This window comes from Manihot esculenta, chromosome 10 (genome assembly GCF_001659605.2).
Source record: "Manihot esculenta cultivar AM560-2 chromosome 10, M.esculenta_v8, whole genome shotgun sequence".
NCBI lineage: Eukaryota > Viridiplantae > Streptophyta > Magnoliopsida > Malpighiales > Euphorbiaceae > Manihot > Manihot esculenta.
The window spans coordinates 29,827,670-29,845,662 of NC_035170.2; the positions used below are offsets into that span (position 1 = coordinate 29,827,670).

The following is a 17,993-nucleotide window of genomic DNA, read 5'->3' on the forward strand; positions in this document are numbered from 1 at the left end:
TTACTCATTATTTAATTGGAAAAGGAAGGCCCAGTATTAACTTTTTCCAAAGAAATACCATTGACCAACTCAAACCTTGTAATTTGTTCTATCAATTTTGATTTTGTTTCCCTCCATTGTGTTTGAGCTCTGCAGCTCTTACTTCTCGGCTCACATGCTAATGATGCTATAGACCCTAAGTGGGGCTGCTTGATACTCGATTTATCCCTCAAACGCTGCCTAACACCAAACCCTGTTGCCAATTCCTCAACTGAAAGACGCAATAGAAGTCAGAAGACCTCTCATCCAGAGTTGATGGCGTTGCCTTTCGGTGAAACTGAACCCATCCAACTATTCGTGAAAATGATGAATTCGGAAGCTCCACCTATAGAAATCAATGCGGATGCTAATAATCGTATACAGATTATCCACGAGAAAATTCTAGTGACCTGGAAAATTCCAGTTACGGGACAGAGATTATTTTATGAGAGGAAGCAGCTACTGCGCCAGGACAGGCTTATCGACTACTCAATTCAAAACAAAGCCTGCCTTGAGCTGATGGTTGGATGGGATGACAAGGACGACCCCTCGGACATCCTCCAAATGATTCATCAAATGAGTTCAAACATTTGTCGCATGTGCCAAGGTCAAGATGAATCTGCTTCCACATATAAAGATTGCTTTGATATCCTTAGGGAAGCGTTGAAGCGCGAGGCAGAAGTGGGGATTCTCTCTTTGTCTTCTGTCCCTGCAACTTTAGTTATGTTGTATAGCTCACCAATTGGAGGTAACAAATCCTATGGTAATAATTTGATAAGGCTTTCCTTGGATACCTTATTGATGACAGATAATGGGATTTCGGCTGGTAAAATAGCTTATTTAGGAGTAGAATTTTGTATTTTGCTCAGAGAAGTATCTTGTGAAGATCTTCTGTATAAGTCATGCCGAACTATGCTAGCAGATTATTTAGAACATAATTATGAGATCTTATACGATTATTATCCAGGGGCAGTGATCGAAATTCTATTCTTTGCTATCAAGTTATCAGAAGACTTATCCAATGGATTGTGTAATATCTTCTATCGAAGCGAATACATCGAGTCACTGAGAATTCAAGTTCGTGACTTGGGGAAATTTTTATGCGTACCACGTAAAGTAATCAATGTTCAGATAAATGAGGATGAGGATGATGACAAGAATATCATGATTGGCTATACAAATGCTGTAATTAATGTTCTTTTTAAAGATCACTTGAAGGATATGAAGCAGAATCTTACTCGTCTTCCGGATATGATAAAAATATTTGAAAGACTTCATACAACGCATTCTGTTTCACTTCTGTATTTGGCCATTCTGAATGAATTGAACAGCATTTCTCAACTTGTGAAGGATGGTGCGGATAAATTGCAGCGTGCATTAGAAGGCCAGAAGAATTCACTGCAAATAATGGTTAGAAACATTATGCGTAGTGATGATTATGATTGGTTTCTTAAGCACATTGTTGTGCTTGATTCTGAATCCAGGATGCATTTAGTAATGATGAAGATGTTCCCTGAGAAAAAGTTACGCGACGCACAGCTCCTCAACCCTCTCTTCTGCTGGTCTGAAAAGTTGGACAAAAAGCTGTTCAATGCATTCAAATATAAGGATCTTACAGATCCTAAAATATTGCATCCTTGGTTATGCAAGGTATGCCAAGTTTTATTCGAACCAAAAAATCTCTTATTCCGAGCATGCCCAGATAATCCTACAGATTTCTATCCTAATCCTGGTAAGATCACACCTTCTGATCCTTTATTTATTTTTTGCTTTTTTAGTGAGCCTTTCTTTGAATTAGCATGCTTGTATTTTTTTTTCCTTGAGAAATGATTGATCCATGTCTTTTTGTTGCAAATTTATCATATATTTACTTTCTGAGATATCATTAGGGCATAGAATATTGAACAGGCAGAAGATTTTTCATATTATTAAACATTGTTATCTCAACATTGATTGCAAATTGTACTACGGCTACGGTTGACAATAGGACATGAGAACATGAGAAGTCTAGAAATTAGTTGCCTAAAATAGGTAACTCAACGAAAGAACATGATATGCATTTGTTTAGTTCTATGGGTAGAGTTAGACCTCCAGGTTCTCTAAAAGTTCTGCATAACTAATAAACATTTCATTTCCGAGTTGGTTTTGGGTATAATTCAACATTACCCTTGGATTTGGATTACATTTTATCATGGTCATTTGCTCAAATCATAAGTTCATGATTGTAATATGCAGAATTGGAACCAGAACCCTTTCATCTTGACTGTTTCAAATTTGCTGGTCAAGTGATTGCACTAGCACTGATGCATGAAATACAAGTAGGTGTTGCCTTAGGTCGTGTGTTTCTTATGCAATTGGCTAGAAAGAATATTTCGTTAGAAGATGTAAAGGATGCAGATCCATGCTTCTACAATAGGTGCAAGGAGTTCATAAATAAGGATGACCTGTCAGCTTTGGAATCTCCTAAAGTGAAGTTTGGATTCAAGACTGGCAAGACCATGAAACTTTACCCAAGCCATGGTTATATTAAATCTCTTGTTCGGCATTGCTTTGTCCACTCAATCTCAAAACAGGTGTCCTTTTTCAGTAAAGGCTTTGAGATGATTTTTAAAACGTCAATAAGCCAGCTACTTGAAGATTTTAAAGGACTAAAGCTTGAAGATCTTAACCATGTGCTAAAAGGAAACGGAAATGCTGGGTCTAATTTTGGTAAGAAGAGAAAATCTCTGAATCATGAATGCAATGGAAGTGATCCTCTGATGTCCCAATTGCAAAAGGTATGTGCTTGTACAGTTTCCTTTACTTTTTCATTCATATCACAGCTCTGAAGCTTGCTTTGGGAATATTATCGCATGAGCTGCTTCCTTACTGGAATTCTTTTGAAATATAAGGGTTCCTTATAAACTTTTGAACTTCTATTCAAGAACTTCCGACAATTATATAAAACTGGAGGATGTTCAGCTAATGTTTTAGATGAAATATTCTTAGTTTTGGGAACTATTCATTAATACAACCATGCTTAATACTCAATCACTTCTTTTAAAGTGTAATACGTAAACTATGTTGAATACTTTACAGATTAGAAGAAGGAGAATTAATATTACGGATTGGCAATGGGGTGATTTCCTAGGCAGTGGCTCATTTGGACAAGTACATGAAGGTTATACTTCTGATGGTTTCTTCTTCGCAGTAAAGGTAGCTCCATTATTAGAAGGAAAAAAAGTTGACCAAATTGAGCAAGAGATTGCTTTGCTACGTCAGTTCAGTCATCCAAATATAGTGAAATATTTTGGCACTCATAAGGATGAAATGAATCTCTATATTTTTCTTGAGCTTGTAAGAGCAGGTTCCCTCGAAAAACTTTATCAGAAGTTTCAACTTCAAGATTCTCAAGTGTCTTTGTACACAAAGCAAATACTAAAAGGTTTAAAATACCTTCATGATCGAAATGTAGTCCACAGAGACATTAAATGTGCAAACATTTTAGTTAATGAGAATGGATGTGTGAAAATTGCAGATTTTGGATTGTCAAGGGTGACCAACTTAAAAACTCTAATGAAGTCTTGCTGGTGGAATCCTCGTTGGATGCCTCCTGAGGTTGTTAATGGGAAGGGAGGAGGGTATGGATTGAAAGCGGATATATGGAGTGTTGGCTGCGTAGTGTTGGAAATGTCCACGCGCCAAATTCCATACTCTCATTTGGAACCTGGAGCTGTAGATTACAGCATTGGAGAAGGTAAGCTACCTCGTCTTCCCGATTCTCTCACAGAGCATTCACGAGATTTCATCCTGCAATGCTTGCAAGTTAATCCAAATGACCGGCCGACTGCTGCTAAACTTTTAGAGCATCCATTTGTAAAAGGGCGTTGCTCTTAGCATGCTTGCTTCTCAATAAATTGTGCTTCTGCGTTTCTTGTAAGAACTATTGCAATGATGCTGTTGGTTTTTGACTTCTATATTGGAACATTCTGAATGAATTGAGTAGCTATGTCCAAACAAATGATTAAAAACAGTACAAGGAAATTAGAAGATTATAATTAAGAACACTAGAAGGAAGTGTTAGCTGTCGCATTTCTCTTCACACGCCCATCACCAACGTTGTGAATTTCCTTCCATTCAGTTAGAGATGGATGAATTGGGCAAACAAATACAATTGGCAAAGAGACATTTGATGGAGATGTAGCAGAGACATATAGAAGTCTTTAATGAAGGAAACAACATTGGGTACTCTGCTTTAAAAGCTAAGAGCTATTGTTTTGAGATGGATGAATGATCTTCTTCTTTTTTTTCCCATGCAATTGATGGAATGATTGCAGAAGGTGACACAAAGCAGAATTCAATATCTTGCTTCTGTTTATTGAAAGAAGCAAATGATAGACATATGAGATCTTTAGCTTTAGCTGTGTTGATATGGCAGAATGCTTTGCAATTCGATGAAGTGGTGAAAATTCTTTAACCAGTTCTTGAAGAAGAGCTGTTTGAACATGCTTACTAACTAGAAGTTTCTTGAAATTAATCAACTATACCTTGAAATTATGTATATATATATTTTTCACTGTTTACTTGTGAAATTAATCAACTATACCTTGAAAGCTGCAAAAATCCAGATATATGGTCTTATTACGCAGGCAATAGCAATGGTGTAGCAGAACACAGCAATGGGGGTTGGTTGGGAATGGTGGTCGAGTATATGCATATACTAAATTATGTTCTAATGGCAATTTTCAAAGACAGTTTCTGATTTTTGTAAAACATTTCTTGCTCTCTAATTCTTCAATCAGATGCATTACTGATCTTCAGGTTAGCCAAATATCCATATGCTAGATTTTATTGGCACCATGAAATTGGAAATATATAAACAATCCAGTGGTGTACAGACTATTCAGAGACATGATAGGTAATTACAAATTTCTTCCTAGGGGATTCTTGTCCTGACTATTCAGAATTTGCATCACTATTCCCTAGTGATGAGCTTTATCAAGTAACATTAGACTTTCAACATAAGGATGTATGAAAACACAGTCGTCTAGTTTCTTATGAATTCCAAGGTTCTTGTTCTGTTGGTTCTCTAAATCATATAAAACAATCTCCCCTTCACTGAAGCTCAACAGAAATTCTCCACTTTTCCTGAATTTTAATGCTCTAGGAATGAATCCCTCTTGAGTCTCAACATTTAACATCTTAGTCCACGATCCAAGCTCACCATACTCCTTCATTAACCATAGATGACACACATAATTTGAATTGATTGTGAAAACTCCAATGGTTGATTTCTTATACACCATTACTGATCGAATCTCCTCATCAAACCTTTCTGGTAAGAAATCGTCGCGGAAAATCTCATTATCCGTATCAAAACCTAAAACCAACATCTTATCTTCTGCATTCTTTGGTGAAGCAATAAAATGGAAAACTCCATTAACAAATGCTTTTGAAAAAGAATCCAGGATTTCATATTTTAGCACTAGTGTAGTACACTTCCAAGAACCTGAAAGAAGAGAATAAACCTCAACTGCAGACTGATCGTTCTCAATAAATGCAGCAATTCTCAACACTTTATAGTCATCTGTGTTCAAGTCATGCCCGAAACCGACGAAAGCTTGGTAACACCCATGGGTTTTGAAGGTGACATTTGGCTTGGGGAGAGTCAGGGTCTTCCTGATGCAGGGGTTCCATAAAGTGAAGATATTTCTAGGACTGGTTAAGTACTCTGCAAAACAAATCAATCCATTGCAAGAACCGATGATTTCGAAGTACTGCTTGAGTTTTGGAGGTTTTTCCAGATTCATATAGTCTGTAAATTCCTCATTGTCGAAATGGAGGGATAAATGCTCTTCTTGGTTATGGAAACTTCTGAGGAGGAATAGGGAGTTTTTAGTTGAGGAAAGGCTTTGATTGAGATGAGTGGAAATGAAAGTTGTGTTTTTAATGAGTAAGTACCAAGATTTGCATATGCATGTGCATCTTACAAGGGTTATAACAGGTAATTTCAGAAGAATTTCTACAATAATTTCTTGAGGCAAACTGGCTGATCTTTTCATTCTACCTTTGGAAGAGTTTGAGACTTTGAAAAGCTTCACAGTCACAGAGAAGAAGAATTCTTCCTTGGAGATTTTGATTTAGCCCATAAAAATCACCCTTCTGGATTGGAAAATCATGAAGAATGAGGCCGAAAAGAGAAATCTGAAGCATGCCACTTACACTAATTGTGATTTATTCTTTGTCCGAAAAGGTAAAAAAATAGCACTGCTGATATAATGCAAAACAAGAATGCAGACATTGAAGCCGGCCTGATTTCATACGCAACTCTTTAATTTATTTAATATTTTTTGTTGTCTTTTCTTGCAATCATGTATTGTAGACTCCTCTATCAATAAATAAAAATTAACCCAGAAGCTGAAATGACAGAGACTTGCTTAAGATTGAATCTAGTGAATGGAGTATATTCTTTTTGATGCCTGAATCGGATATGCATATACAACCTAGGGAAGAAAATTCTATCATTAACTTCTATGTCAGCTTTTATGTCTTGGGGCTTTTTGCTTTTTCAAATTAAAAAAAAAATAAATTTCTAAAAATCTTAATTCGGAAAAAACATTTTTCCAGATCAAGGTAAAAAGCTACCGCACTTCTTTAAAAATAAAATTAAATATATAATGCATGAATGCGTCAGAGCTGAACTCAATTAATTTAAATTATAAATTTAATTAATTAATATATTTTATTAATTTAATTTATTTAATTATATATTAAATTTATAAAATATAATTATAAAAATTATATTAATATTAATATTAATTGATTTAAATTATTTGTAATTTAATATTATATTTATTAATTTATATAATTTAATTAATTATATATTAAATTTATATAAATATAGTTTTAAAAATTATATTAATATTATTATAAATGTTAATTGTTTTAATTTATTTACAATAAAACATTATATTTTTTATATTTATCATTCTATTTTATTATTTTTATTATAATTAATTTATAAATAATTATAATTATAAAAACTATAAAAAAATTAAAACTTATTTTATTTCATATTTTTTTCATAATTTTTCTCTATTCTCACATATTTCTCTCAAAATATTATATAAATATTAATTTTTAATATTTATGTAATCTCCATAAATATTAATAATCGAAAGTGAGATATTAATAATTGAAAGTGAAAATACAAACTTTTAGTATTAGTTTTTAACTTAATCATTTATATATATATTAACTTATTTTATTACATTTCACTGTTTTTGAGTATTTAAATATTTTTTTATTTAATTTTTTATACTTTTTTATATTAGTAAATATGATTAATAAAATAAATTGTATATATCCTTACATTAATTAATACATTTGTAAAATAAATTATATTAATATATTTATATATATTCTTAGCATTAATTTATTTAATTATATATTAAATTTATAAAATATAATTATAAAAATTATATTAATATTAATTAATTTTTATTTAATTAATTATTTTATTTTATTTTATTAATTTTTTATTTTTTAATTATTTCTATCGCACTTCTAAAGTGCGGTAAACTCTACCGTAATTTTAAAATGCAATAGAGTCACTTTTCACTCTAATTTAGAAAAAAAAAAAATTTCAATAAAGATTTGAGAAATTTTTTTTTTTTTTAACTTGAAAAAGCAAAAAGCCCTTGTTTAAGAGTCTATGGCATGAAGAAGCAGGAATCTTTGTTTTTCTCTTCAGGAAAAAGAAAAACACTGGTTTAGGCCTTAAGGGTCTTCCACTCTAATCATCTCACTTATAATATTGACAGGTCGCTGAAAGGAACATGAATTCGTGGGCTTTAATTTCTGTTGGGTCCATAGTTACTTAAATCGGTTACGTTGTATGCAAATGAATGAATACATAGGGATAGGCTTGATAGGTATTAGTAAGTGCACCAATTTAATTTGCGACATGTAAATTATATCTCCTTGCCGTTCGAAGAAAATTATTAACTGGTTTTGCTAATAGGGTTAGTGTCTTTAGCCAAATTGAATCAAGTAGTGTTGAAAGATTTCTTACTAGTGGAACGTTGCTCTGAGCAGATTTCTCCTTAACTAGACATTGTTAATAGGCTATGGTTTATCCAGTAATGCTAAGCTTTCCACATAAGGAATCATATGAAACAATCTCTCCTCTATAAAAATCCAACAGTAACTCTCCACTTCTCCTGAATCCCAATGCTCTTGGTATTACTTCAACTTGTTTTGTGAACAGCTTGGTCCATGATTCTGTCTCACCATACTTCTTCATCGCCCACAGAGAACACTCAAAAGAGGAGTATGATTCTAAACAGAAAATAGCAATTGTTGACTCCTTAAATACAAGCACAGAAAGAATCTCTTCTCCAAAACCTTCTGGCAACATAAACTTGCAGAAAACCTCGTTGCTGAAACCGAAACTCAGAACATACATTTCTTCAGATTCACCATGTTCAACTTCCTCACAAGCTATAAAATGGACTACTCCATTAACAAATGCCTCTTTACATTTCTCAATGATATTGTATTTCTGTCCTGTTGTATGAATACACTTCCAAGAACCTGCAATAAGTGAATAAACTTCAATCACAGGCATTCATTATTATGAAATGCTGCAATCCTCAGGAGTTTGTGGTCATTGGTGCTCGAGTCGAATCCAAACCCAACATAAGGATGGTAGCTGCCAAGCCTGCCATGCGTTTCGAATGTCACATTCAGTACAGGGAGTCTTAAGGTCTTCCTGATGGATGGATTCCACAGAATGAAAGTTTTGCTGTGAAGGTAAAAACAATCTGCAAAGCAAATTAAGCCATTACAAGAGTTGATCAAATCAAAGTATCTATTGCCGTCCAAAGGGTAATCAAGATGCATGTACTTGTTTAGTTCCTTGTCGTCGAAATGGAGCGAAAAATACTCTTTAGGATCAGTGAAAAACTTTAGAAGAAATAAGGAGTGTTTAGTTGAGGAAATGGTTTGATTGAGATGAGTAGAAAAGAAGGTGCTGGTTTTGATGTGAGAGTGCTGAGACTTGCTAAGACACATGCATCTTACTATGGATTTAACAGGCAGTTTACTAAGAATTTCTAGCATGACTTCATCAGGAAAATAGCCTGACATGTGAATATCCTGATCCTTGTAGCCCAAAAAAAAAGCTCCTTATTCTGTTAACAAGAAGGTTTTGTTGGAGTTCATTCTACTAATCACATAGAAGGTATAAAAAATTCTGCTACTGAATGCAGGACAGAAAAAGAATGCAGACATTAAGTAATGGGTTTTGCTTACTCACTAGAAGTTTCTTGAAGAAGAGCTGCTTGTACATGTAAGTTTCTCGTTTGAATCACTAGGGTTTTCGGAGAGTTTTTACGTAGGCTAAGCTGCTAGCTTCTGGATTTATTTTTATTGGACAAGCTGAGTGAGTCTGCCATTATGTAATGGGTTTTGCTTGTACCTGATGGGCTAAGGCCCTTCATTGAAATCAACTTTATCTTCGAAAAAAAAAATACACACAAGAAATGTACATTTTAAACAATATATTTGCAAACATATATATGTATATATATATATATATATTTCACTGTTTACTTGTGAAATTAATCAACTATACCTTGAAAGCTGCAAAAATCCAGATATATGGTCTTATTATGCAGGCAATAGCAATGGTGTAGCAGAACACAGCAATGGGGGTTGGTTGGGGATGGTGGTCGAGGATATGCATATACTAAATTATGTTCTAATGGCAATTTTCAAAGACAGTTTCTGCTTTTTGTAAAACATTTCTTGCTCTCTAATTCTTCAATCAGATGCATTACTGATCTTCAGGTTAGCCAAATATCCATATGCTAGATTTTATTGGCACCATGAAATTGGAAATATATAAACAATCCAGTGGTGTACAGACTATTCAGAGACATGATAGGTAATTACAAGCATCTTCCTAGGGGATTCTTGTCCTGACTATTCAGAATTTGCATCACTATTCCCTAGTGATGAGCTTTATCAAGTAACATTAGACTTTCAACATAAGGATGTATGAAAACACAGTCGTCTAGTTTCTTATGAATCCCAAGGTTCTTGTTCTGTTGGTTCTCTAAATCATATAAAACAATCTCCCCTTCACTGAAGCTCAACAGAAATTCCCCACTTTTCCTGAATTTTAATGCTTTAGGAATGAATCCCTCTTGAGTCTCAACATTTAACATCTTAGTTCATGATCCAAGCTCACCATACTCCTTCATTAACCATAGATGACACACATAATTTGAATTGATTAGTGAAAACTCCAATGGTTGATTTCTTATACACCATTACTGATCAAATCTCCTCATCAAAACCTTTCTGGTAAGAAATCGTTGCGAAAAATCTCATTATCCACATCAAAACCTAAAACCAACATCTTATCTTCTGCATTCTTTGGAGAAGCAATAAAATGGAAAACTCCATTAACAAATGCTTTTGAAAAAGAATCCAGGATTTCATATTTTAGCACTAGTGTAGTACACTCCAAGAACCTGAAAGAAGAGAATAAACCTCAACTGCAGACTGATCGTTCTCAATAAATGCAGCAATTCTCAACACTTTAGTCATCTGTGTTCAAGTCAAGCCCGACACCGACGAAAGCTTGGTAACACCCATGGGTTTTGAAGGTGACATTTGGCTTGGGGAGAGTCAGGGTCTTCTTGATGCAGGGGTTCCATAAAGTGAAGATATTTCTAGGACTAGTCAAGTACTCTGCAAAACAAATCAATCCAATGCAGGAACCGATGACTTTGAAGTACTGCTTGAGACAAAAAAACTTCTCATTACAGAAAATGTATTTTTGCATTCTGAAATTTTTAAATTATGATGTCATGTGGTTTGGCTCCTATTTTGTTGATTGGTATTGAAATAAAATGTTTAGTAACCGACCATTGTTGTTTGTTTCTTTTTTTTTATTTGCAAGCTAAATACCTTGAAAAACCATATGTTGACGTGTCTGTTTCGGAAGTGGTAACAGCTACAGAATTGAGGATTCTGCTGCTGAAAGTGCCATTGTTGTGCTTTAATAAGTGCCCTCAACCGTGACTTGGACTCCCGGATAAAAGAAAGGGTTAAGGATTCTCGGATATTCAGGTTTTTAGATTTCATTGAACATTTTAGACTTTACTTGGGATTTATTTCTTAATTTCTCAATTCCTTTGAAGAAACTAAATCTTTATTTTTTATTTTCGATAAAAAATTGTACTTGGGTCTTAAGGACGTTCTGTATTTGACTGAATTTCCCATTATTGGAAAAGCAATAATATGTAATGGTACAAAAACGAATGGTAAGTTTTAGAACTTGGTGGGCATCTCAAAGCCCATAAACAAGAAGTATATTGACTTGCAAATTGTACAAAATTATGTGATGAGCATTCCAACGGATTGTCCGGATCTATCCACCTATATCCAGACATATTATTTGTGTGCATTAGACTGTGAAGTGTTTCCGGACTTTCCAAAAAAGACAATCTACTATGATATGGTTCAGTTTTAGAAAATCTGAACCAAATAAATGAATATGCATGGGGTGCCGCAATGTTGGGCCACACACTTTATGCGATGAAGCGTTTCAAGAAATATCAGTTGAAGTACTTTGCTGGCAACGAACTGCTATTGTAGATAAATTGTGAATTTGAATTTCTGTTTATGAAAAAAAATTGTTTCATTTTCTAACTCAATAAAAATTGCACATGTTTGTATTGTACAACTCTTTGCGGTGGTACATTTTCCAGAGCACGCCATTGCATTCTATTCAAAAGAATAAATAGCACTACCGACATCATTCTCCCTTTGAGTGGAATGGGTAAAAGCAATGACCGAAAAATCTAAGAATAATCATAATAAAAAAACTTCTCATTATAGAAGATGTACCTTCGCATTCTAAAATTTTTAAACTATGATGTCATGTGGTTTTAGCTCCTATTTTGTTGATTGGTGTTGAAAAAAAAATGTTTAGTAACTGACGGTTGTTATTTGTTTCTTTTTTTATTTCTAGGCTAAATACGTTGAAAAGCCATATGTTGGCGTGGCTGTTTCGCAAGTGGCAACAACTGCGGAATTGAGGATTCTACTGCTGAAAGTGTCATTGTTGTGCTTAAATAGAGCGGCTTGGTACAATTCATATAATTGCCGCAAGCAATTGGCTGAAAGACCTATTTAAGGGCTATGTTTGCCGTACAAAACAAAATAAGGGAGTTGATGATACTAATTGGTGTCGCTTCCATAAAAAATAAATTTCTGCATGGGATAAGGCTTGCAAGCAAGCTAGGATGTAGGGAGCTTTTGCTGATTAATTGCTGTCATAACAAGACCTAGGTGAAGACGAAGATATGCTTGAGGAATTGGAGAAACGTGACGGGTGATAAATCATGAGAACGTTGTGGATTCACCGATGCAGAACACTACACCATTGCAGGCCAATTCTGAGCAACAGATAGAGTTATCGCTGGGGTGAACACCAGTTTATTCATCTATAGACTGATAACCTGCATGACAGTGCATCACCAGAGGCCAATTCTGAGCCACAGATAGAGTCATCACCGGAGGGTGAAAACCAGTCTATTCATCTGGAGACAGACTGATAACCTGCAGGATAGTGCATCACCGGTGCGGGACAGTTTACTTCCGGTGCGGATACACAAAATAAGGCGGCAAATAAGTACTCAAAGCGCTGTTGATTACTATGAAATTGCCAGCGTGGTACAGAGGATCAAAATGTCGAGGAAGAATGGGGACGGGCAGGATTGATGCTTATAGTGGAGTCATGAAGAAGACCAATTGATTATTTATTCCTTCTCATAAGTTACTATAATGGAATTGGAATACAAAAAAAATACGGAGTCAGTTAGTCCTTTTCATGACTCCACTATAAGCATCAATCCTGCCCGTCCCCATTCTTCCTCGACATTTTGATCCTTTAAACCATGCTGGCAATTTCATAGTAATCAAAAGCCCTTTGAGTACCTATCTGCCGCCTTATTTTGTGTGTCCGCACCGGAAGTAAACTGTACTGCATCGGTGATGCATTATCATACAGGTTATCAATCTCCAGATGAATAGATTGGTGTTCACCCCAGTGATGACTTCATCTGTGACTCAGAATTGGCCCCCGGTGATGCACTGTAATGTAAGTTATGAGTCTCCAGATGAATAGACCTGTGTTCACTCCCCCGGGCGATAACTACATTTGTGGCTCAGAATTGGCCTGCAATGGTGTAGTGTCCTGCACCGGTGAATCCACAACGTTCTCATGATTCATCACCCGTCAGGTTTCTACAATTTCTCAGGCATATCTTCGTCTTCACCTAGATCATGTTGTGACAGCAGCTCATAAGCAAAAGCTCACTCCATCCTAGCTTGCTTGCAAGCCTTATCCAATGTAGGAATTTGTTTTTCATGGAAGCGACACCAATTAGTATCATCAACTCCATTATTTTGTTTTGTTTTGTACGGCAAACATTGACCTGAAATAGGTCTTTCAGCCAACTGCTTGCGGCAATTATATGTATTGTACCAAGCCGCTCTATTTAAGCATAATAATGGCACTTTCAACAGTGGCAACCTCAATTCCGCAGCTGTTACCACTTCCGAAACAGTCACGCCAACTTATAGTTTTTCAACGTATTTAGCATGTAAATAAAAAAAAGAAATAAACAATAATAGTCAATTACTAAACATTTATTTTCAACACCAATCAACAAAATAGGAGCTAAAACTACATGACATTATAGTTTAAAATTTTCAGAATGCGAAGGTAGAAATTCTGTAATGAAAAGTTTTTTATTATGATTATCCTTGGATTTTTCGGTCATTGCTTTTACCCATTCCAACACAAGGGGGAATGATGTTGGTAGTGCTATTTCTTCTTTGAAAAAGAGTGCAATGGCGTGCTCTGAAAAATGTACCACCGCAAAGAGGGTGTACAATACAAACATGTGCAATTTTTATTCAGTTAGAAAATGAAAGAATTTTTTTTCATAAACAGAAATTTAAATTTAGATTCAGATTCACAATTTACATGCAATAGCAGATATTTCTTGAAATATTTCATCGCATAAAATGTGTGGCCCAATATCACGGCACCCCACACATATTCATTTATTTGATCCAGATTCTCTAAAAACTAAACGGCACCCACACATATTCATTTATTTGATCCAGATTCTCTAAAAACTAAACTATATCACAGTATATTGTTTTTTTTGGAAAGTCCGGAAATAATATGTCCGGATGTAGGAGGATAGATCCGAGCAATCCGCTGGAATGATCATCACATACTTTTGTAAAATTTGCAAGTTATTATACTTCTTATTTATGGACTTTGGGATGCCCAATAAATCTTAAAACTTTTTTCCAATAATGGGATCTCTAGTTAAATAAAGAACATCCTACGGACCTAAGCACAATTTTTTATTGAAAATAAAGAACAGTGTCAAGTCTAAAATGTTTAGTGAAATTTAAATACCTGAATATCCGGAATCTTAAACACTTTATTTTATCCGGGGGTACAAGTCATGGTTGAGGGCACTTATTAAATCCGAACGATCACTACTTGATGTAATTTTAGTAGTCATACCTATATAATCAAGAAAGAAGAAATTAAAACTCAATACAGAGTGCAGAACAGCAACTCAGGATACATAAGAGATGCAAAAGCATAGGATAAATCAATAACAAAAGACAAAGATGCAAAGATCTCAAAAAAAGTCTACGTAAAATATAAACTTACACATAAAAATTCAAATTTAGCAGAAAATAAACCTCAGTTGCAGAAATAGAATTCAAAAAAACCATTAAAGAAAAAAAAAGAGAAATGGATACTCTATAGTACTAGCAAAATGAAGAATCGATAAACTGCCCCTAAATTTCTGCTTCAAAACGGAAAAGGCTCATTTATTTTCAATCTTTCGACAAAACCCACCAGAGATTTGTCAACTGCCCCTAAACGCAAAACCGATTATGAAAAATAGAACGGAAAACGGAAGGGAAAAAAGAGAACGGAAAACCGAAGAGGAAAGGGTGAGGCGAAGAGACAGAGTGAGAGAGCGCAAAGAGCGAGTACCTGATTACGGAGAACCGAAGAGGAAAGGGCCGAAGAGGAATGTGAGAGGGCGCGTCTGATTTAAGAAGAAGAGATTTGAAAAATACAACTTATATCCATAGGCTTTTTATATTTATATTTTAATTTTAAAATCTTAGAAAATAAAATAAATTTTTTTATATTTGTTAAAAATTATATAGGTTTAGATAAAATTATGTAGTTTAGATGAAAATAATATATATATATATATATATATATAAAGTAATTATAAATATTTTAATTTAATTTGTTTTTAATTTTATTACATTATATTTTATTAATATATAATAATTATATATTGAAATAATAATAATAATTATAAATATATATAGATATATATGTCATTAATTTTATTAATTTATATTTCATTCGCGTGAATTCTATTAAGATATGGAATATTATATAAATTATTTCGTTATAAATCTTTAATATTTTATTAAAATTATAAAATATATATTATTAAAATTATAATATTACTATAAATTATTTAAAAATATATATATAAAATCAGTTTTTTTCCATTCGATGCAATTTATCAAGAACTCAAAAACAGTAATTTTTTATCTGACGCTTTTATAATATAAGATTAAGTTACGGGGAGAAAATAAATTTTTAAGTAAAATGAATCTAAAAGTAAATTACTGTCCGGGGACTCACTGTGCATTCTAGTTGTATTTTTTTGAATAGAAAAGAAAATCCCGAGAAACACGGGGAGAAAATGAAATTTTAGGGAAAATAAATTTAAAAGTACATTAGTATCTTGGAACTTACTCTGCATTCTAGTTGCGATTTGTTTTGTGAATGGGCAGGTTTATCAATTAATTTTGAAACGGTGGAGTCTAAACCGATACATTTTGGATTTTCCCTACTTATTCAATGTGAGATTTTTTACTCTCCCCTATTAAATTTGTGACGTAACAGTATTTTGTTAATATTTCGGTCGATTCCATTTTATTTCACACAGATCGGCCTTCCTTTATAGTTCCACCAGCTCTAGTTTTGCATAATTTTTTTATTCAAATTGATTCAAATAATTTTTAAATTTATTTTTTATTTGGTCCAAAATAATTAATTCAAATTATTTAGTAATTTCATTCTAATTATTATATATAATTTAGATTTTTCATATTTTACCGATGTGAGATTATTTCCCACGAGCAGCTGAATCTGACAAATTTAATTTTTTACAACGTCATGCATAATTCTTAAGAAAATTCATTAGAGTAATTGCAAAATTTCCCAGCATGTATTGTAAGATGAATTTCGGTTACACTTTCATACTTTTTTCAAATAAACCTGAATCAAGATTTTACTCTCAATCAAAATTTTTCTAAATTTACTATATGTTGGTCATATGTTCAACTCTTATACATCATACTTCATATTTTTTCAATTTTATAAGGAAAAATATGAATTTAGTGAGTATAAAAAAGCAAAATTAACTCACTTTCCCTTTTCTAACCTCCACATAGCACTCTTCTTGGTCGATGAAAGGAACCTTCAAATTGTTCAGAATAGTTATACTTGAAATTCATTGTAGGTCCTGTCACATCCTCCGTTGCTTGAAGCTTCCTTATAAGATATAAGATGGTATTTTAGGATTCTCCACGGTTACATAATAACTGGGATTACCATAAGGAGATGTGCAAACAGACAGCCAATTATGGCAATACAAGTTAACTTCATTTGGAGCTATCACAGCTAGAATTAAATGTCATATTAGGACTCATCAAAATGAATTTTTCTATTGCATCTTCCTTAAGAAAATCCATTAGTGGAATGGAAAAATTGCCCTACATTTCTAATATATTGGTCATGGGTTTAACTCTCACACACTACTCTTCATATTTTTTTAATAAAAAAAAAATAAATTTTAAAGATAAGAATAAGGCTAAAAGTCACGAGCATATAATCGGTTGGCAAAATGAAATCCTTAATGATTAATGAGATAAGTGATCGTTCTTGAAAAATCGATAATTTTAGTTCGGTTTTACTCAAAAATTTTTTAGTTTAGCCAAACTGAATTCAAAATAGTATTATATGATTTTGATCATTATTCTGGACTATTAAACATTAGCTTTCTATGTTTTGCGATTTCATTTCTGTTAGATTTTTTCCTTTTTTATTTCATTTTATTTGCAATTTGTAAGTGTATTTAACAAGTGTAAACTTGTTAATTATAAAAATATTTTGTTGAAATAAATAATCAAATAATTATATATTTAATATCATGTAATTTGAGTATTGGATATTATAGAATATATTATATTGAATTAATGAATTTTTGGCATTAGAATAAGGGTATTTATGTCATTTTTATTATTATTTTTCATTCGGTAAGTATACTTTCTTAAAAATGAACTTTTTGATGTCAACGAAGCTTATTATTATTTGCAAGTGAAGTTGTATTAGTTAGCTTTATATATATATATATATATATATATATATATACCGATAATATTTTATTGATTATTATACCATTAGAGAATTATATGTTAATTTTTATTAAGTTGAAGTGTTGAACGTTAAAAAAATATTTTATATTGAATTAACGGCCGTTAATATTGAAGTAGTGACATTTATATTATTTGAACTATTAATTTTTATTAAAATAGTTTTACTTTTTAATAATTTAACGTATCAACCAATGAAATTATATTAAATTTATCATATCATAAAAATTAAATAATAATTATTTTAAAAAAAATTCCACACATCTAATTGATTTTTTATTAAATATTTAAGTAAATATTTTTAGTATTTGAAAAAACTTTAGACGTTTAAGCACAACAATATCTGTTAAAGATTTAAACCTTTAAATGAAATAATTTTAATTTAAAATCCTTTTAATTGTTACATATTTCAA

General features: G+C 32.8%; 3 protein-coding genes across 5 annotated transcripts; 1 reads left to right on the forward strand and 2 right to left on the reverse strand.

Moving 5' to 3' along the window:
- Positions 1–42: 42 nt before the first annotated feature.
- LOC110623966 (E3 ubiquitin-protein ligase UPL5) lies at positions 43–3,966 on the forward strand. Of its 3 annotated transcripts, none has more exons than XM_021769006.2 (4): positions 43–1,750; positions 2,254–2,795; positions 3,097–3,442; positions 3,536–3,966. In XM_021769006.2, exons 1-4 carry the CDS (start codon positions 295–297, stop codon positions 3,892–3,894), a joined length of 2,703 nt encoding a protein of 900 aa, XP_021624698.1. In that variant the 5' UTR covers positions 43–294; the 3' UTR covers positions 3,895–3,966. The 3 variants fall into 3 exon arrangements, with proteins under 3 accessions (XP_021624698.1, XP_043817161.1, XP_021624697.1); XM_043961226.1 differs by having other exon boundaries at positions 44–766; positions 986–1,750; positions 3,097–3,966; XM_021769005.2 differs by having other exon boundaries at positions 44–1,750; positions 3,097–3,966.
- Positions 3,967–4,765: 799 nt separating this feature from the next.
- LOC110623968 (F-box/kelch-repeat protein At3g23880) lies at positions 4,766–6,358 on the reverse strand. The gene has a single exon (XM_021769007.2). It carries the CDS (start codon positions 6,057–6,059, stop codon positions 4,980–4,982), a length of 1,080 nt encoding a protein of 359 aa, XP_021624699.1. The 5' UTR covers positions 6,060–6,358; the 3' UTR covers positions 4,766–4,979.
- A 1,343-nt stretch (positions 6,359–7,701) lies between these two features.
- Positions 7,702–9,307, reverse strand: LOC110624336 (F-box protein At3g07870). Its single transcript, XM_043961227.1, is given in 2 exon segments — positions 7,702–8,614; positions 8,617–9,307. Coding segments are annotated over 2 exon segments (1,014 nt in total). The 5' UTR covers positions 9,148–9,307; the 3' UTR covers positions 7,702–8,131.
- Positions 9,308–17,993: the final 8,686 nt, after the last annotated feature.